We start from the raw sequence: 21,532 nt of genomic DNA on the forward strand, positions 1-21,532 counted from the left end.
GTTCTCAGGGCAGAAAAGAAGAAGCGAAGGAATCCATGAGCTCAGTGTAGGACACCGTACCGGACTGTATGCCGGAGTCTTCCATATACAAGTAAATACATCACCGTTACATCTCCGGTTTGGGACGCGTCTCTGTCTGTACCTGGACTATTATGTCACTCATACACATATCAGTGTGACGTCACTATAGTGCGCTCCTTAATATAGGTGCAGTTACATCCATTGGGAGGTTGCCCTTGAGCCCTATTCCTTTCCAGATGCACGGGACAGGATGAGCGGGACAGACTTACGGTCCCGGTGTAGACAAGTGAATGGAAAGTTCTTCACAGTGTTGGAGCCTGCAGATGGGATGGGTTTTGGAGGAAGGTGTCTTTTTTGGCCGGGATCTTTCTGTTCCTGTCGACCACCTGTCTATGCGGATGGCGAGGTTCAGCCAGCTAGGTTGTGATGTCATAGCCTTTCTTTATGTTTTTTGGACCAGCAGAGAGCAGGACAAGACATAAATATCTCCCCTTCTCCACTGACCGTCCGGTGGCTCAGGGATCGCCTGCATTCGTGGGACCTGCAAGTCTTGTGTTCGTGCCACTGGCTGAACCTAACATGTTACTACCGCTCAAAGGTTCAGGGGTCACGGGACGTTTCTGCCCATGAAGAGATTCCAATAAAAATCATCCGTTTCCAACATAACCCCCGTCTGCCCGGGATTTCTGATCCATTTCATGTTATTTTAATGTACAAAGTCTGCGTTTCTTCCAAAAACGAGGACATTTCTAAGTGACCCCAAACGTTTGACGGGCAGTAGCCTTATAAGTGAAGTATGAGTGAAGAGTCATGCAGAAGGCAGGGATTTCCTGTGTTGGTTGCTTGCAGCTTCCTGTGGTTACATAAAAGGGAAGATGGCTAACGTGGGGGACGCTGAGACATTTGCAGCTTAACAGACATAAAGAGCTTAACTTTAAACTGCGTTGCTTTGAAAATAATTTCACAGCATTCTGGTGTCCGCCGGGGTGTATAATATTCTCCAGCCGCTGTCTCGCATGTCTCAGACGCAGCGAGCACTCTCAGCCGCACGCACGGCACACACAGCCACACCGCCGTTACGTTATTATTTGTGCGATTGAGTGCTGGCAGCTACCGTGGTCGTGTCTGAGAAATGCTGCTCTGTTATGGTGTTTACTGCTTAAAATAAGCAGTAGCTGTATATTAGAAATCATCCTTCTGTGTACGCCATGGGATCATAGATGTTTATTCCTCCCCATTATGTTAGGTTGCTGATTGCTGTTGATTGGTTCAGGGAGGGTGGGGGGAGGAGAAGGACGACAGCTTAAGGCTAGGTTTCCACTTGGGTTTTTGTCCGGCGTTTTTTTCTTAATGAAAAACGCCAGGAAAACTGCCAAGAAAACTGCCACTGCATTTACCTGCGTTTTGGCGTTTTTTCTGCAGTTTTTTCTGGCGTTTTAGCCTTTCTGTGGAAATTGCTTTTTTTGACCTTAGGCAGTTTTTCCAGCCTTTACAAGTTAGAAGTTTCACCCAGCTAAAAGGGATTAGGATAAATGGCAAGTATCTGCCCTCTCCTGATGTCATTTACTTGGTAGACCCTTTTGTCTCTTTTCTGTGGTTTGTAAGGCATGCTTTATTTCGAATGTCTGCTCCTCTGGGAAGATTGGCCCCAAATGATGGTGCAAATTGTTTGCTGTTGCTTTTGGCACGCAGGATCCGGTCGCGTATGTTTGTTTGTAATGGCATGTTTGTTCCAAATGGTGTAAAATTCAATATGAACCAGTCCAGGACTTTGTTTTGTGTGAAACTGTTTGTTTTCAGCCTATTTCTCGTAGGACACACAGATACTGGGTCCATCCTCTGCATTGTAACTGTGGAAAAAACGCCATAAAAAACGCCAAGGCAATAAACCCACATGGCTTTTTCATGGCGTTTTTTCTCTCCCATAGACTTCTATTGGAGAAAAAAAGCCAAGATTTCTTGCAAAAAACGCCAGAGTGTCAACATGCTGCGATTTTGAAAAACTGCCACAGAGCCCAAAAAAGCAGAAAAACGCCAAAGAGGACTGAAAAAACGCCAAACAGAAAAACGCCAAGTGGAAATGGCATTTTGCGATTTCCTATTGAATTACAGCTAACATCTGGCTGCAGGCGTTTTTCACAAAAAAACACCAGGTGGCGCTATTGGCGTTTTTATAGGCGTTTTTAGCAAAAAAAACCCCAATGGAAACCAAGCCTAAGGCTAGGTTTCCACTTGGGTTTTTGTCCGGCGTTTTTTTCTTGATGAAAAACGCCAGGAAAACTGCCAAGAAAACTGCCACTGCATTTAGCTGCGTTTTGGCGTTTTTTCTGCAGTTTTTTCTGGCGTTTTAGCCTTTCTGTGGAAATTGCTTTTTTTGACCTTAGGCAGTTTTTCCAGCCTTTACAAGTTAGAAGTTTCACCCAGCTAAAAGGGATTAGGATAAATGGCAAGTATCTGCCCTCTCCTGATGTCATTTACTTGGTAGACCCTTTTGTCTCTTTTCTGTGGTTTGTAAGGCAGGCTTTATTTCGAATGTCTGCTCCTCTGGGAAGATTGGCCCCAAATGATGGTGCAAATTGTTTGCTGTTGCTTTTGGCACGCAGGATCCGGTCGCGTATGTTTGTTTGTAATGGCATGTTTGTTCCAAATGGTGTAAAATTCAATATGAACCAGTCCAGGACTTTGTTTTGTGTGAAACTGCTTGTTTTCAGCCTATTTCTCGTAGGACACACAGATACTGGGTCCATCCTCTGCATTGTAACTGTGGAAAAAACGCCATAAAAAACGCCAAGGCAATAAACCCACATGGCTTTTTCATGGCGTTTTTTCTCTCCCATAGACTTCTATTGGAGAAAAAAAGCCAAGATTTCTTGCAAAAAACGAGTGTCAACATGCTGCAGTTTTGAAAAACTGCCACAGAGCCCAAAAAAGCAGAAAAACGCCAAAGAGGACTGAAAAAACGCCAAACAGAAAAACGCCAAGTGGAAATGGCATTTTGCGATTTCCTATTGAATTACAGCTAACATCTGGCTGCATGCGTTTTTCACAAAAAAACGCCAGGTGGCGCTATTGGCGTTTTTATAGGCGTTTTTAGCTAAAAAAACCCATGTGGAAACCTAGCCTAAGGACAGCAAATCCTTGCAGTCAGGCCTGAACAGATGCTGTCCTTTACTTTATGGCTGCAAAAGTGTAAGCGTGTGCGGCGGGGCCCACACGTGCGTCATTTTATCAGCCGCTGCTTACAGTATGTGCTAAAATGTGAAACACTCACAATAAACCTGTACAATTGTGTTTTTTATGTGCTGGTTTTTGTTGTTATTTATTGCTGTCACCAGACCCCGCGTCAAACGTATTATTATTATTATTCCGCACAATCCAGATACCTTTATAGTTTTTTAGCAAGCGATGCCGGGCAGCTGCACACATGTGGTCTGCACACTTCCTCTCCACGTGATCTCCAACGGTCTTAGTGATGGGCGTTAGGCTGCATCGAGTTTCAGTTTTTGTATGAAACATGACCGCCAAAAAAAGTCAGATGACTGATATAACGAGTATGTATGTATATATACACACTATATATTATACCGGTATATACACACAATATATACTATACATATATACCGTATATATACACACACAATATATACTATACATATATATATATATACACACACAATATAATATATACTATACTATATAATATATATACATACACGATATAATGTATACTATATAATATACTATACTATTATCCCTATTTATCAGTGTGTGTATATATATATATATACATATACACACACACTAATAGGGACAGACTCACCTCAGCACCCTATCCTGATTATACATCAGTTCACACCCGTTTCCTGAAACAAATGGAGTGTCCCTGTGGTTGAGGGCCATGGGAGTGGCAGTCCCAAGGCTTGTTTTGGCACACAGCCTTATTAATGCAATGCAAAGTTGTGGATGAAAACCTAGTATATATTTTTAACAGTGGTGGTATCACCATAGCAACCAATGGATTGCTCTAATGAGCAGACACAGGGCCTGGGGTGAGCTGGGGCTCCATGTGTAGACACATTATTATTGTGTTATTATTAGTACTATTATTACTATTAATGTTATTAGTAGTAGTCGTATTAGTATTCCTAGTAGTAGTGTTATTGTGTTATTAGTAGAAGTATTATTACTATTAGTATTATTAGTAGTAGTTTGTTTATACTGTTAGGAAAGCCTGGGATGTTCACTTAAACTTTTCCTGAAAAAAGGCGGGAAATGGTCCCTGCTTGCTGATTGGTCACTGGTCTGCCATTTCCAGTCTGTGTAGATTGTCAGTCGTGCGTTTGGATAAAGTTGGGTGTAATTAAGGTGAATTCAGCACAAAGGCAGGCAAAGACCGGAGGGAAGAAAGAGGACCCCAGAAGGTAGGGGTGACATCTTGCCCTGGGGTATTTGTGAGGGGGTAAATGCCATTTCAGTGTAGGGCTAGCGGGTAACGATTGCAAATCCTTTGAGATAAAGCGCAGGGTCTGTCCCAACCGCCACATCACAGCAGAGGGCTGAATTTATTCCATGTGACGTGGTTTGGCTTTCTGCCCTATGGGTCATTCTGAAACCGCATGTAAAGTTAGCATGTACATAGACTGCCGACAATCCCAAGTTTTACTAGGACAGTCCTGACAGGTCTTGTTAGGTGGGTGGCCCAGTAACACCAAATATCACGTGTTGTTTAGTACACCACACCGGCAACGTAAAGCTGGGATTGTGTTATGACATGATTGCTTTTCACACACTGTCATATGTTTATTGTCTTACTTGTGACTTTTGTATGGTGTGGAACGCACTGATGGGGAAGCTTCACCTTTCCCCTTTAATTAATACAGCGTGATGTGTGTATATATTTATATATAGACTGCCCGTCTAGTAAATGTAATGATCATACAAAGCATTAACTGACAGAAGGGCATGCATCGGCAAAGGAAATTTCTGTCCTTAAGAGCTTACAGTCGAAGTAGCGTTTGTTGTACCCTAATTAAATAGTTTGGGCTGGATTTGTGGATTTCTGTAAGGCGGAGGCTTGCATCAGTTTTTTTTTTTTTTTTTTTGGAACTGCTGCATGAAGGATTGCCGGAAGCTTTTGTGAAAGCCCCTGCTATGCCGTTGGTGGATTCCGCGGGTGTAACAATCACTTGCGATGTTTCCAGCACTGGACACTGGTGAGGTAGTGCACCCCGTCCAGAGGGGTTACTGACACAGGTTGGGGTGGCTGCTTCAATGTTCTGCCTTCCTTTGGAAGTTTGACTAAAGATTAAACCTGATATACGGGAAGACAAAGCAAGAGAGGGACCCCCCCGTAGATGGGTGCAATGCTCTGCTGAAAAGAACGGTGGATCATGGAGATTAGTCTTATCATTACAGCCGGTCATGACACAAACCTTCAGCAGCGCAGCCACATTATGGCCCGACAGCATCATGACTAACAGGAGGTCACGCATAAGTGTTGTTTCAGTGGCTTGTTGTGTTTCCTATGTAGCTCACTGGTCTGACCTCCCGTCTGACCCACAAAAAAAGTCCGACAGTAAATAAGGAAGAGAGAAGTCTCACCTAAAACCGCAGCCCTATTTTCATGTTTACGGCATATCCGAGTCACGTTTGCATGAACTCCAGCACATTTTACTGCGTGCAGATCTGAGCAGGCGCTCTATAGTTATTGGAGTTAAACGCCTGTGTCATTTAACTCCTACTGAGCATGTGCAAGAAGCATACTGAAGTATGCTTCCTGCATTTAGTAGACAGCTGGGGGGTAGCTGTCAATCAATAGGAATAGCAGCAGCCAATCACATTTATGCTTTCAAAACAATGTCCAGATACCGTACATGTGATTGGCTGCTTCTACTCATGGATTTTTATCATGTGTTACACTGCACACGTGCAAGCAGTGTACTAAGTTATGCTCCCTGCTCTGTTCAATTATAAGCCCTGTTTCTAATGGACAAAGAATGGAAGCGTCTTAACTATAATCTCCCCATTTCAATAAAATATTGTATGGTGGGTAATAAGCAGAGGTAGCTCACTGTGGTCGGCCCTTCATAATATATGTTGTCCCTTTGCCAGCTGGGCCTGTCGACACTATCTTTGCATAGCTTCACAGGGTTAACGACATGGCACTACATCCCACTCCCCCTTGTGCGAGTGAAGTGACAAGTTAAGAAATGATGTAAAAAAAAAAACCTTTTTATTCTTTAAATCTTTCAGTAGTGGGAGCCTAAAAATGTCACAAATCATCTTAGTACTGAAAGCGAGATCAGTACAAAGTAGAAATAAAACAAAACAGAGCCATACAGAAAGGTGTGGGCATTTTCAAGTGAAAAACGAACCCGCGCCATATAAATCTAGTTTATTTACAAACCCATTATATAGTTCGGGCTACTTTTTGCTGGTAATATTTTACCCACCGGTGACACAGCAGTACTCTGCCTTGAGCGAAAGCCTAAATGATGGGGTATTTCTGGTTCTGCCCAGTAGTGTGAATGCTGGCAGGCAGTACACCAGTATAAATACCAGTATCCAATGGTAGGCAATGAGGCGCCTTCTGGCCGCTGCCCACCAGTATCAGATGGGACCAAGACGGGCATCTCAGTACCATGGGTTACTGGTGAGCTGGGGCCAAAGTGACGTGCCGCTAGCTTGGCCCACCCAGTATGTGAAGCTGGGCATCTCTGACCCTGGCCCACCAGTATACAAAAGGGACGAAATCAACTGAGGGGATACATTCTCTTAAAACATAAATAAGCTAAGGGGTATTTTTAATACAATCTTAAAATAAACCATATTTATATGGAAGGGTTTAAATTCCCCGTTTAAACAAAAACAAGCAATCCCATTTGAATGTCTTTCACACCACAGCTATTAGAAGTTAGTGGGAAAAAAATTCCTAATGTCATTTATAAAAAAAAACAATGTATTGAATCACAGACCTGCAGTTCATAGACTGTAAACCAGAGGACACGTTGTTAGTGCATTGTTTTAAGTTACAAAAAAAAACAAAACATTGTGGTGAGACAATGGATTGGAATGCAGCGTCCCGATTATAAACCAAATGAAGAAAATGAAATGGTTGCATTGGAATGCAAATCCGAACCGTCGCAACCTTGGACTACATTCACAAGACAAGGTCCATCTCTGGTATAAAAAAGTAATGAAAACCAATCCAAGATGGCGAGGAAGGATCTTTATACTAAAAATAATAAAAAAAAAAACTGTAAAGGCATTGTCCAAATATACACCGAAAAACCAGATGTTTCTTCACAAAGAGGGGATAATCCTTTAGATAGGGCCACAAGTTAGTGGTTATAGAGCAGAATGTCTGGAAATACAAAAACTCCCCCTATCCTTGTTCTCTCTGTCTGTCACATCTGTACATCCCATGGAATTAGCCGCATCTGTCTACAGGTCCATCAACATGCCGCCGAACGGGATCATTAGGGAATGTCCAAGGCAGGGAGAGGACCTTCCAAGTCCAGCACCATGACGGTTGAAGGAGATTTCAAATACAAAGAACGTTCCGATAGCCCTTGGTTTTTGGCACCAAAAATGTGTTATCCTTTAGTCTTGGTTGGGAGTCAAGAAGGTCTATAAGAGTTGGTGCAAACACCAGCTTAATGATATTATCTTGGCTGATGCAAGTAGGAGAAAAATTATTGCAGATGTGGTCGACAAAAGGAAGTCTTTCTTGCCAGGGATCCCTCCAGAATGGTTCCTAAATCTGGAAGATTGCACTACATTTTTCTGTGCACACTTCTACCTGGCAGCAAGGAGTGAGGGGTCGATGGAAAAAAACAGAAAAGGTTGTGATCTTGGAATGGCGCACGAACAAGGATACATGTGGAGGTTTCCCCAAAGTCCAACAGCAGATAGCAAGGAAGGAACGATGTCCACACGTGCCAAGTTGTGTTACAGTCTGCAGCGTGAAAGAACACCTTTTATTTCCGCTCCAGCGGTACGAATGTCCAGAACTTCAAACAGAGGTCTCGGACTGAAGCCTCATTACAAACTTGTGTGATTTGGGGTCGACAAATTCCTCCGAGATCTTAAAGAAAGGTATCTTCTTGGTGCTGACCACCAGGCTGAAGTCGTGACGCTTTAAGACAAACACAACACCGTCTTTTAGACCATTGGTTACTGGTTCCTCGCTCACCAACGTCCACTGCTTGGCTAGCCAGCGGTCCTTGTGATACTGGATGGTTGGCCCGGGTCCTAAGTATCGCTCGAGAAAAGCCTGTTGGAGTAAAAGTAGAAATAGTTAATACTGGCGGCAAAATCTTCAAAGGCATACCAGTAGAATATGAACGGGAAATCAGGACTGTTTGCAGCTGTAACTGCATCTACAGTAAACTAGTAAGCTCCTATCCTTTCTCTGAGGTCGTCAAGCTGCGTGGTCCCATGCATCTTAAATTGCATTTCAACGCTAAAAACGAAAATTAAAATCCCCCCATTACCATTTCTTCTGTAACTCTCGATAAACGTCTATAAGCTCTTATCTTTTCCAAATGTAACAGTCTCTGTTCTTTCATTAAAGGCTTCGGGGTGCGATAGACACATCTGCTCCACACAAGACAAAGACTGCATTGAGACCATTGTTAAAAAATGCATGAGATCCATCAATATTTCATAAGCCAGGCATGCCTACTGCATAATCCGGGGCTCCGGCGAAGGCTGTGGATGCCCTCATTAGAATCCCGGAACTTCCAACAAAGCACCACTAGGGGGCGACAACATTCTCTCAATAAAAGAATTGGTGTTGGATTACAACCGCCATCTAAAGTAATAAACTTCATAATATAGTGCAATGAACAAAAATTTTAAAAGGTCACTACTATAAAAAAAAAATACCCAAAGATTGTGGTCTGAGCTACTCATTAAACCGGCGCTTAACCAGAAAAGGAAATATGAGTGGTTTCAAATTCACAGAAGAAGGTGTTAAGTTGCCATTTTTAGAGTATGGAAACTGCTGCTGTTACATTGTACATCAACTCTGTTCAGCAACCGTTCTAGAACATCACATTTATTCTATTTAATGGTCTTTCAGTTCCAGTAATATGCCACAATATACACATAGCTCATGGTTTGACGCCCCCGTTGTAAGAGAGCAGGGGGCAGTATCACTTATACAGCAACCTTCCAGTAAAGTATCAAAACCTGACATTCGATGACCACTAGGAAACCATGATCAGATCCATCCGGGTCACCGAGGACTCCGCTTGCACGACCCTATTCCAAACCACCATGATAAATTCATTTTTAAAATAAATTAAATATTGTGGAAAGGGGAGGAAAAGGCCTTCAGAACTAACCTTGGGCGTCATGTCATGGGTGATGCAGAACTCGAGGTGTTGTAGAATGCTCTCCATGGTGTGGTACGGCTGCTGCTTCGTGGTGCGCAGGTACTTCTGCATGGCCCTCGCCATGGACGCAAAGATGGCCTGAGCCGCTTCTCTCGGGTCCATAATCTCTCGTGGGTTCTTCTGGTCCTCCTCCTGCAGCCGCTTGATATGAGTGAACGCTTCCTCCACGGCTACCACCAGCCTGCATTAGGGGTGGAGATCAGACATTCAGTCAGGAGACATCCTTGGAAGATGGATTTCACATTTAACATCAATGCGCCTATTCTTCAAAGCCAAGAACTAGAGACCCTGCAAGTTTCAGCCAATCCGGTGGCAGGGAGAGAAATATTCCTTCTGAATCCAGCTATTTAATTCCAAAATAAATCCTACATATCAGCTAAACTCCAAAAAGATCCTCGATTTTAATCTGCCAATGATGTCACCACTTTTTAGCGGACACACATTTTCATGACATCACACAAGGCTGCGTATATTGAAGATTAGATTAATGATGGCATTAAATGATTAAGGGATACAAAAACAAACTGGCAAAACCCTTCAGTATCAAACACAAAACTTATTAGATCATCACTAATAGCTTTTTTCCAACTATTTAATGTGTTTTAATCAGACTGCGTTTTTGCCCCGTCTACCTGCACTAGGAGCGAGTGAAACTGCCACGGTCAGATTACCCCTGATAGGCACCTGTTGACAGTTTGCCCTGGAGACAAATACGGGCATCCTGAAGAATGCCAAATATAAACGAGAGAGTCTTCATTACAGAGAAAAAGAGGCCAGACGTAGAAGGGCAATTATCTATCAGGGGAAGGATTATTTTTCATGGAAGACGGCAGTCTTCTTGCCAAGTAAACGGCAGGTACCCGCATTACAAAGGTGTTCTCTGATCCAGTTTCTCAGACTTCGAAAATAGGGGTGCCAGGGGAGGGCAGAGGAATAGGGGTTTGGGGTGCAGAAAGGGACTGACTGAACTAAATAGCGACACTCGGCAGGAATGGTAAATGTAATAAGGCAGATAAGACCCATTTGGCCCATCCAGTCTGTCTGGTGCTTGTGGTCTCGTCTTAGATTTAGGAGCCATACACCCATTGTTGTAGAAATCTCAGGACCCCCCATGCGCTGTTCACGTACCTGGCTTTGCGTTTCCGCACCCTGCGCTCGTGCTCTGCTTCTTCGTAGTAGTACTCATTGTGGCTGTTATCCCTCCTGCGGGCGGCTGCCGCTATCACTGCCCGGGACTGCCCCGTCGAGTTATTTGTGGAGTTTTCTAAAAGCAAGATATGAATATTAAGATATGGATAGTTCTATTTGATTCTATTAATCGTATTAATGCATTAGAACAAACCAAGCTGCCCAGCGGAGAGGTTAATGAATGCAGGGGCAGGAGTTTAATGAAGTGAAGTCAGAGCATCCGGCCGCCCACTACAAACATCGATTATCCCCAGCGTTAAGACAGACAGACATTATTCCATTCAAGGGATGCCCAGAGAAGTTAAGGCTGCGCCCTTGGTACAAATATAAAATACATTGTTATATTAATACAATTTAACATATCTAATTTATATAACAGTGTTACGTTGGGTTATAATATAACTATGTTTTATGAAATATAACGTTATGAGGTTATTTTAAATATAGCGTTATGAGGTTATATTAAATATAGCCTTATGATATATTAATTATATTAAATATCATTGTTATATTGTATTATATTGTAAGTAGTGTTATATGATATTATATTAAATAGCGTTGTGTTATATTAATAAGCAGTGATATATTTTATAAATATAGTGTTATATGATCGTATATTAGTGTTATACGATCATATAGTAAATATATTGTATGATATTAAGTATATGAACACCCTATACTGCTTTGGTGTAAAAAACTGCAGTTAAGAATTGTGCTAAATTAGATACAGTATAGGTCCTGCTTAACTATTAGTGGTAAAGGCTTCCAAGTTATAAACCCGAATGCCAGGTTTGATTCTGCCAGGATTTAGTAGTGAAGGAGTTAATAAATTCATTTAAAGGCAGCCTGCAGCTTCTTGTGCGTCTTTTCAAGTCGGGAGTATCCTAAGGAGGTCCTGGTTCAAGTCTCAGCAGAGCTTTGAAGTCTCAGCTATTCATGTTTTTGTATTCTGTTCACATTGCCCTAAAGGGGCAGGTAGATTTCAGAGGTGGCTTCGTTACTTTTTTTATGTTTACCCCAGCAGTTCTCTTTTGTGTAATCAGAAGGAATACATTTTATAGTTTTACCAACACGTAGACAATTCTTTGAGTCAGATGGACATAGCCGCTTACTGATGGATTTGCACTGCATGATCACAATAAATATTGCTATAGAGTGGTGGAAATGGCCACCTATAGTAGAAGTTCTACTTTATTAAAGGGCTGATAAGGAATCCTACATCACGTCCCTTCTGCACTTGTGCTACTAGGACAAGTAGCCCATTGATGCGACTATGACAATGTTTACAGGCAGCCGGACAGGGTGCGCTTTATACACAGGGAGTGAAGGGACAGAGGAAACGCGGGACCGGGCAGAAGAGCGGGCAGAAGAGCGGGACCTCACCCTCGCCAAGGGAGTAGACCTTGAAGCCAGACATTTTCTTGGACAGGATGGATTTTGGCAGGTTCAGGAGAGCAGGGTTGTAGACAGGGAAGTCGTGATAATAGTTTTCCAAAATCCATACGGCAACTCGCTGGATACTGTGAGGGAAAACAGACAGGGTAGGACAAGGTATACGGAATATACATTTGTGGCCAGAGGGAAGAAACAGCAGGTGACACAAGGATATCAACAAGAGGAAAGCAAACAAAAAATAAAATGGGGATTAAAGCTATGACAACAAAGACTGGGTGGATTTGCAGATGTCCAATTTTACTTCAAGGTCACATGGATAAAAGGCCACCTTTACAGATTTTTTTCCTATTGTTAGCGGATAATAACACCATTTCTTACTATTAATGAACATTGAACCATCCTAAAAACCTTGCCTTAGAGCCTTCTTGGCCACCAAATTCAGCCATGGACAAGTAGCACCCCGTGTCAGAGACCAGCAAGGAAGGCTGTTTTATTATAGTGCAGATTAGATTAAAAATCTAAAAGCATTCATCAGAACCCATTCTAAATTTTAGACATTTCAGTGAGATTATTTCACATATAAAACAGGTTCAAGGCCAGGAGGGTTACTTTAAAGCCACCGCCAATTCTACCATGCAGGGCCAGCCTTTCCTGATGCATTGTGTCATTGGTGAAATGAAGACAACTATCCTACAGACGCCCACGTTATTGTCTCTAAAGCTTTCACTCTTTTTATAGTAGTGTAGCGGTATTGTTACTTCTAGAGTCCAATTCTCAAAACTACAAGGCCCAGTGAAACGTAACTTACTCACAAAAAGCCTGATGGACCATTACATGATTTTAATACAGATCAGCAGTTATAGTTATATGGCTGGTGGCTCTTCTGGTTCTCCCAGCTCTTACCATCCACTGTTCATTTTCGGCATTTTAAGAGGATACGTTGGGGTAAAACCGCTATCTGCTTCGCTTACCTTAGGTGGCCGATGTTGTAGAATCTGCTGGCCCCATCGGTTGACCTCACTACCTTGATGGTAAATTGAGGCTGGAGCTGCCTTAGCTCCAGAAGCACCACAGCCAAGTAGTGGACAAAAAGCAGGGCGTCCACCAGCGAGACGGCGTACTGTACGATCCCCTGGTAATTCCGTTCCCTGGTGTGCAGAATGCGGACTCCGTAAAAAAGCCAGTAAGATACGATGAGCAAAAATATCAGCACCATCAGCAGGGCTCGGAAGACGAACACCCTCGGGAAGAAGGCTTTAGGGCGACGGAAGAAGAGAGCCCAGCTTCCCAGTAGAAGGATGAGAAGTTTGAAGGCCACGGAGATGAAGAGACCCTCGCAGGCCGTCCCACAAGCTTCGAGGTCCGGCCACATTATCTGAGGCAGCAACATAAAGGCAATGGGTGTCAGGAAGGAGAGGAGAGCCAAAGCTCCACCGATGACAACCCCGAGATGCCGTGAGCAGTCCAACTTGGCACTGTCCTCCATGTCCTTTGTAATACGTGTGATATCATCGTGGGAGATGCTGTGCTCGGATGTACCGGTGACAACAGTGGTAGTTTCTCCCCAGTTATCGTCCTGGAAACCCAAAAAAACATAATAAAAATTAAAAAAACGCCCCTTAATATTAATGATTCTGTTTAACAATGAGGATTAGTCTATGTTTTCATGGTGTAGAGGTCACTCTTGATCTATGCTTCTGCATCAACTACTCCTAGCGCCATACAGTTGCCCGTTGGCTTTATACAGATGCTGACCAAGCACCATTTTGGGGACTGGTCCGTTTCACATGCTTAGAGAAATACCACGTTTTTACTAGTAATGCATAACCAATTAAATAAGGGCAGGGATTATTTAATTACCTAAAACTAGTGTGTGAAATGTTGTAGGACTGTCTAAATCCTGTAACCTTTGTCATTATAAATGAGAATATATATTATATTTTATAATAAAAGGCCTCGCACACACATTTTACAAGGATCCTCTTTTTTTTCCCCCCAGATCTTCCTATCAGAAGATGAAAATCATGAGAAGGTAGAAAGAAGTTTTCAGAGGCCTACGTAAAGGTAATTAACACTTGATCTGCTGTAATCCACTCGCGAGTTGTGCTGTTATCCGGTTTGAATTTACATTTAAATGCAATGTATAGAAGTGAAATGCGCGTGGGGGGGGGGGAGTATGGTGGTAACAGAGGTCCCTTAGGGGCAAAGGCCCAACTGGTTCTTTTGATGCCAACACTAATGAATCTGCTATTAACATGTGTAATATATGTTGCCAGGCATGCTTCCTCGTGTTTATATTACTTTTGTGTCAAATTTGTACCTTGTGTTTAAATTCTTCCTAACCATTGCCTATAAGTGAATGCAGAATTCTGTGAACCATTTATACATATATACACATTGTGAACCATTTAGATTGAAAACTATGTACATATACACATAAAGTGGGAGGCCGCCCGCAGTTTACCAAGACCCAATAAAGAGACGTTACGACGTTAAAATGGCTAGATGTATTTGACGTATTCTAGACAGATGTTGTGTGTAGACTAGCAGGGGGCATCATCAAGCAGAAGCGCTCAGCACGTTCCATTCATCCGCAGCGCAGAAGGGTCACAGCGTAGAACATGCACTTAAAATGAAGATTCACCGTTTTGTCCTTGGCATGGCTCGGTAGTAATGACATCACCGCGAACCAATCAAAAGCCCATGCTAGTTGTCCCTACTTGCTAAAAGCTGAGCCCACGCCGGCACGCGTGTTCTCCCTTGGCTTGTGTCCAAGGGCTCATGTCCTCTACACACTCGGCCAGCTACTCGTTTAAAGCTGTACTGAGAAAGTGACGGCTTCCAGGCTCCAGACTGAAGCTCGATAAACGGCGCAGGAATCAATAAGCTTTCTTGTTAATTACCTCTGCAGACACCCTTTGAAAATAATTACCCGCAAGACCTGGCAGGCATTAAGATGGCACGGGTAATGTCTGGGGTGCATTGCAGAACCATCTCCCTGTCTGCAATCTTGCACAACACTTCTATTGAAAAGGCATAGCAGTAGTTATGCCCCTGGTTGGCTTGTAAAAGTGCAAAGTTCCATAAAATGTGTGTGTGTGGGGGGGATTAGTATGGGGAATATTAGCACTATTACAAATTGCAGTTCACACCGTCTCTCAATCCCTAATTGGCCTCCAGCCTCCGAAATTAGAGGCCGACAGGGCAGAGAACACATCTTCTGCTAGAAGACAGAGCAAAAAGTAGGCACAGAGGTTGTTGAATAAGTTGCTTAAAATGTTGTGTTTAATCGATTTAAAGTTGTTCGTCTTCTTATATTCTGCGCTTGTTTCCTAGTCTCTTGCTGATAAACAGATACTTGTAGCAGTAACTGGGTACGATAGGTGTGTATAAAAGCACGGACGCTTTTTAAAAGGGGGCAAAGGGGATTGTATCCGGACGCAGATTGTGAGATGAGATACAAAATGTTACCCAGCTGAACGGATTTACAGCTGCGGATCAGAACTATTGGTCGGTGACAAATTTTAGTCCCTCATAATACATTTAGGTGAAGTCAAAAGGTTTGACCGATACACTTTAATGTGCAAAAAGCTGCGATCCAATATATCGTGATTAGTAGACCTCCTCCAACAGTGTTGATGTCCAATTGTGTTTCATCTGAGTGTCCCCTCACCTTAGTTTGCCAAAGATAAAAGGTAACTAGCTTATCTAAACTCATCAATATAAGCATTTCCCCTGAACTCTAAATACTTTTAGAAAGCTAAACGCTTACCCTTTCTTCACCTCTTGTAGACTCATTATCCAGTAACGGTTCCCCGGGAGCTTGTATAGTTACTGACTTGTCTGCACGACTACCCTCGCGGCTTTTGGAGCGATGCCGGTCTCTCCTGTCTCTGCAGAATACATACAATCCATGAAACGCGTCAGAAACATTGCAGAAACTTTTTTACATCACTTCTCACCCGGCCTGTGTCATTTAGGGTTTTTATTATTTTTATTGTTAGAAAGGCTAAACTTAAAGTGGTCTTTAATACGGGCCACCTATCAATAATTTATCTCCCGAGGCATGTCAAACCCAGGTAACACTTCCCTGTCCTTGGAAATTCCACCGCCTCAACTTAACTAGGACTAGGTCGAAGTCCAAAGCCTTAGGACCTTAACAAGTTGGGTTATTTCAACATTCAAACAAATGCCTTTTACCAAACGTTAGTCCTTTGGTGGGATTTTCTCACCTGTGTTTTCGTGAGCTCCTGGAATGGCCCGATTTATAGGAGTACCCGGAATATTGGGATTCGTTGTCCATGTTTTCGGAATATCTGCCTTTGTGGCGATCCACGTTGACGGATTTGGGTTTCCCCGACCCAGGAACCGAAGCCAAAACAGCAGCCGCTTCTTTCAGCACTGGTTTCTTCAGGCCGAAAGGCACCTTCAGAAAATCAACTTTGACCTTGAGGGACTCTATTTTGATTGGCTGGCTCTATCCCTCTCATATAAAAAAAGGAAGCCTAGATATACATATTAAAAAAAATATATATTAATTCCACATGCATTCGTAATATAAAACTTCAGTAAAAACTAGTATTGTAGAACAGAAATTTTTTTTATTATTTTTTTTTTAAATGTAAAATTGGTGACAAAGTGTTGGAAGTCTCTTAAAATGTAATTAGGAGAAAACTAAACAGCCTTGAGCATAAATCACATTTAGTAATGTTTAATTCATCTTGTTTTAAGTAAACTATACTTGTGTGGTGGGATATCTTTGTCAATTCATCAGAAAGCTTTTTTTGTCAATAGATCGCCCCCTAAATAATAGCGGACTTATTAATAAAAACATTTACAAGATCCGGAACGAGGATAAAATACACTTAGGAAGAGTTTCGGCGTTGGCCAGGGAGTGCGGAGACTTTTCCGCCTGTCTGACTTAATCATTTAACCCGCTGCTTATGTCACAGCTCAACAAGCAAGAACTCATTATCATGTTTGCCAATCAACCCTCGGGGCAACTTTCTATTTAGGTTTCCCTCCCGCCAAACACTTTCTGGATTGTTTACCCTTCTCGTCCATCTTTCCTTGCACTTTCAGTAGAGAGAATACAAGGGGGTGCGGGATTAGTTTTTACTTTTAAGGGACAATGATGGATTACTCTGCTACTTAACACATCAAATAAATGGAAATGTAACAGGGAGGTCAATAGGACTATAAAAAAAAAAAAAAAAAAAAAAAAAAAAAGTGCGTTGACATTCACTGCCTGCTTGGTCCACAGAAAAATTATGATACAAATAGAATGATAAATAATATTTCTTATTTCAGCTACTGTTCTGGAATTGTTAGAACCGGTAAGGATCCTTTACAGAGGAGATGTGAGGTTTAATGCCTCGTGGTACCATAAATTACCAAAAGATTATGGGACTTTAACAAACTAGATTCATGTTAATGGAGGGGGGACGATTTAATAGTGGAACCTCTTCCTGTCTCACCCCACCCATACTCCTATAACAGTTTGTCATTGTCTACTACCAGGATTTTTCCAATGATACTGTCCATGAACAGCAAGCGCTCGACATTATTACAGATAGGAAGCACAACGCACCCACAACGTTCTTTCAAACCATTTTTTGACGTGACTTTCATGAGCAACGCTTTAAACCTACAAAAATACTTTCAAGTGAGCGCCCAACTTGTTTTACCTCTAGTGTGATATATAAAAAGTGTATTGTAAACACAATTCTTGCGTTCAGATATTATACAGCTGCATATTAGCCGTTTGTATGAGTTCTCGCTCTGTTATCTGAGCCTCAATCTACTAAACAACCCGACTCCTTATCATACTGCCTGTGGGAAAGAAAAGGATTTCTCAGTTTTAATCACCTAGCTGGACACTGACTAATGAAAGTCTATGGAGGAAGGGACTTCATTAGCATTGCCATAAAGCATCAGCTCAGTGTTGTAATGAGAGAGAGATTGTCCATGTCTTCTGCTCGCTTACAGAAAATGGGTCACATGATCACCAAAGACCAGCGCAAGAATTGTCACATCTACGAAAGCAGTGAACACTTGTCCAAGAGGTCGACGTAGACTTCCCTTAAAATCAAAACACCGTTCCTCCTATTTGTGAAATGTTTTCGAACATTTTGGAGGCAGACCATTGCTAATCTAATGTTTTGGATGAGGTTCTTTGAAACCATCTTAATGAAAAAAGCTCTCCTGGTCTGTCAGAAGAGGTATGTTTCGTTCCAGGGGGTAAGATGAGCCAAATTAGAATTCTTGGTATTACCTCCTTGGTGAAACGTTTCTTTATGCGCATGGAGAAGTAATGGGGGTGCCCAGGCAACAAGTTGAAGCAAGGTTACCAAGGGAACACATCCAAAGGCCATTTAAAAAAGAAAAGCCAATGGTGCATCTGTCCTATGAGTGGTTTAAAGGGGTTGATGAAGAAAGGGGTCAGAATGCAATAGCAGGGGAAATCTTTTGTCCCAAATTTTTTTTTTCTCTTTTTGCATCAATAACCATGGCAACCCAAAGGTCTATTCTCAATGTCCCTCCTTCTACCCTCCCCCTCGTTGCCAAGGAAATGGCTGTCGGGCCTAGAAGCATTCTCCCATGCTACTGCATGGCAGGCGAATCTGGGCGGAGGGTGAACGGAGACTGAAGACAGAAGAGAAAAGGAGACGCAGAGGGGGGGAAACTTTGTAACCCTTCTTTTGTTCAAAAGAGGGGGGATCAGATTTCTCCAGGGAGCCGGAATACAAAAATGCCTCGGGAAATAAAACTTTAAACCAACCTGGGTTAGCTACACCCCGGCAATCCACATTGTGTGCCTCCGTTTTAATGAGCATTTGGAGGAAGATTTATATATATTTCAGTAAATTTCTTTACGCAATTAAAAAAAAAAAAAAAAAAAAAAAAAAAAAGTGATAAAAGGGCGGTAATGAATCTAGGAATGGAATGGATTCTTCTCTTTAGAAGTCATGTTACCTCTTGTTCTAAGGAACCCTGAAAAGGAAAGCCTTACTGAACCCTCACAGAATATTCAAAACTTGCAAGGATGCTTTCTTTTTTATTAAATGACCATCTATAGAACTTTCCTATCCTTGGTGTTTAGAATGCCTTTTTTTAGAAGTTTGTATATAGATAATACTAAATTCGAATACTACTAATACTGTGCTCTAGCAATATCAGACAGAATCTTTCAATATCTACCACAGTAGGACTGCACATGAAATAAACCTACCACGCGTTCTCTGTCTTTCCTCCCCCGATGGCCCTCTTTTCTAAGAGCTCAGAATGTTTGCTGGATGTGAGGGTATCACTGGGCTCAACAGCCATAAAAGCCCCGATAATGTGTATAGAAACAGCAGAAAATGAATTTATAAATTAATCTGTGAATAAAACTCATTCTTCTAAATGCCCCGCTCAATTACATTCACAAGTCTGGTTAAAGCCCTGTCCCAGAGACACCTCTTTCAACAAGTGCCCCCCTTTTCAATGTTCAAAATGTTGGGATGTATGAAAGGAGGACGACCACTAAACCAGTGAACCATGACTTAGGAAGGACCAGACTAACATGTCAAATAACCTCAGGGGCATTGCAGGTGCTTTGCCTTACTCCACTCTCCCACCTATGCCTTGTTCCAAACCCTGGCTGGTGCATGCGGGGCATAGAAATGGAGGATAATGAGTGGCATTATAGCACACAGAGCATCTCCGAGTCCTCCTGTGTACTTAAAGGCGGCCTTCAAAGATACGCCTGGAGAGAAATCCAGCCTTCGTCCAGAGAGACACGTTACAGGCTGCCTAAAACCAGAAGAGATTTCAAGTACTGGGTTTGATGGCCAAGTCATCACAAGCGTCTGCAATTAAAGAAATCTGCAGGAAGCCATCCTCACCCTTATAATAACTGAAGCAGCCTGAAGTCAATGAAGTCATTGACCAGGAAATCCCAGAAACCACGACCTCTACAATATTCCCAGGAAAAATATTCAACCGAGATACAAATCCAGTTCCCCAACCAGATGGCTCTCATTCCGTCCACGTAGAATATACTTCTGTCTGTACACTAGCTAAAGTCACATAAGGGGTTAAAAATACAGATCTGGTGCACGTGACTTAATGCCATAATAATACACAAGTGAAACAAGCGACACATTAAGGAGATCTGAAAGAACTTGCCAAACCAGTTCTATCTTTAATAGTTCAAAGTCCGCAGGAAGGCCAAGGGATTCGAAACTAGTCCGACACGAAGCTGTCACTGCTAAAGGCCCGTCGACCCAACACAAGTCAGACTTCCTCGCATGTGGTAAAAATTAAGAAGACTTTCCAGAACTGCTAGGACTTCCTTATTGGAATTTAGAATCTTATTTTTTTGCCTGGGCCCCCTCCCTTTGGCAAACATTCTAAAATTAGAACCTTTTGTCAAGGAATTTAAAACGGCCGTCACTGTTTGCCATAACGGCGCATTCCACGGTTTATATAAAACTATTACTCACGGAACACGCGAACAAAAGATGGTTTCGGTTCTGGCACTTTTTTCTTTTAATGTCAGTGAGTCCGGAACATGAACACACATTTCAGGGATTGGATACGGGGGAGGGGGACCTCAATTTGACATCAAGCTTACAAATAGTTGTATTGTGTTGCTCGTTGCTCTACCCATTTCTCCCAAGCGCTCTATTTCAAGGAGGTTTCTCAAAGTCAAGAACAAAAGCAAGACCTAAGAACTAAATTACAGCCATGTTCTAGAAGATAGATGTTAGCAGTTGGGTTGAAGACAATCAGAAAAATGACCTCCAAAGAATGAATGTATGGCTTATTCTATTATGAAACTGGAGAACCAAACAACCCCCCCCACCCCGTTATAATATCAATCTACATCTCACCGTAACAGGAGCGCAGGGAGGTGGATGCTGGTGGGTCGGGTTGGTCCTAGGAACCACTGTACATGTTGAGTTGGATCTTTGCTTCAATCTGGAAAAGTTGCTGGTCCTGGCTGACCCACCATCAAGGCTCTTCTAGGACCCCAAAAACAAGATCCTACAACAGACAACAAACAAATATATTTCATGCAGTGTTACAAGAGCCTTTTTTATATTAAAAGCTCATAAGACATCAACTATCCAGGACCGATGATGTATCAGGGATACCGAGTCTCACATTTTGCACAGTGGATAAATCCACTCTTCAGGAGGCACAAATACATTTAGCACAAAAAAAAAAAGCTATTAAAACGAAATCCCTACTTATCCACAAATTAAACCAAGACACGTTGCGTATGGACGGTAGTTTAAGGATTGGAACGGTCTGTGGCAATGCCCACGGATTAGCACTGAATTCCGAAGCTTCTCGTTCATGGAGTCGCAAAGATCCGGGGCATGCAGGGTATGTTCTGAAAGGTTCCATTTAAATCTAATTGTTATTAATTCCTTCCTGGCTCTGGAAATCCAAGCAGACATTGGGAAACCCTATCCCGCTAGTCCCACGCTTCCACCCTGGAGTTCATGAGCTCATCTCACTGTCATCCATCATCAGGA

General features: G+C 42.4%; 1 protein-coding gene and 1 long non-coding RNA gene across 3 annotated transcripts; one reads left to right on the forward strand and one right to left on the reverse strand.

The window, feature by feature from the left end:
- The first annotated feature begins 30 nt into the window (after positions 1-30).
- On the forward strand, positions 31-3,312 carry LOC128504885 (uncharacterized). 2 transcript variants are annotated; one of them, XR_008355499.1, is made up of 3 exons: positions 31-91; positions 258-1,334; positions 3,153-3,312. It is a non-coding gene; the product is annotated as an uncharacterized LOC128504885 (long non-coding RNA). The 2 variants fall into 2 exon arrangements; XR_008355498.1 differs by having other exon boundaries at positions 33-1,334.
- A 2,925-nt stretch (positions 3,313-6,237) lies between these two features.
- VANGL2 (VANGL planar cell polarity protein 2) lies at positions 6,238-21,011 on the reverse strand. Its single transcript, XM_053475031.1, has 8 exons — positions 20,882-21,011; positions 16,238-16,510; positions 15,778-15,898; positions 12,977-13,581; positions 11,994-12,130; positions 10,551-10,686; positions 9,372-9,603; positions 6,238-8,296 (listed from the first exon to the last, which is right to left on the reverse strand). The coding sequence occupies exons 2-8, from the start codon at positions 16,306-16,308 to the stop codon at positions 8,036-8,038; spliced, it is 1,563 nt and encodes a 520-aa protein (XP_053331006.1). The 5' UTR covers positions 16,309-16,510; positions 20,882-21,011; the 3' UTR covers positions 6,238-8,035.
- Between the last annotated feature and the right edge of the window lie 521 nt (positions 21,012-21,532).

Source organism: Spea bombifrons, chromosome 9, assembly GCF_027358695.1.
Source record: "Spea bombifrons isolate aSpeBom1 chromosome 9, aSpeBom1.2.pri, whole genome shotgun sequence".
NCBI lineage: Eukaryota > Metazoa > Chordata > Amphibia > Anura > Pelobatidae > Spea > Spea bombifrons.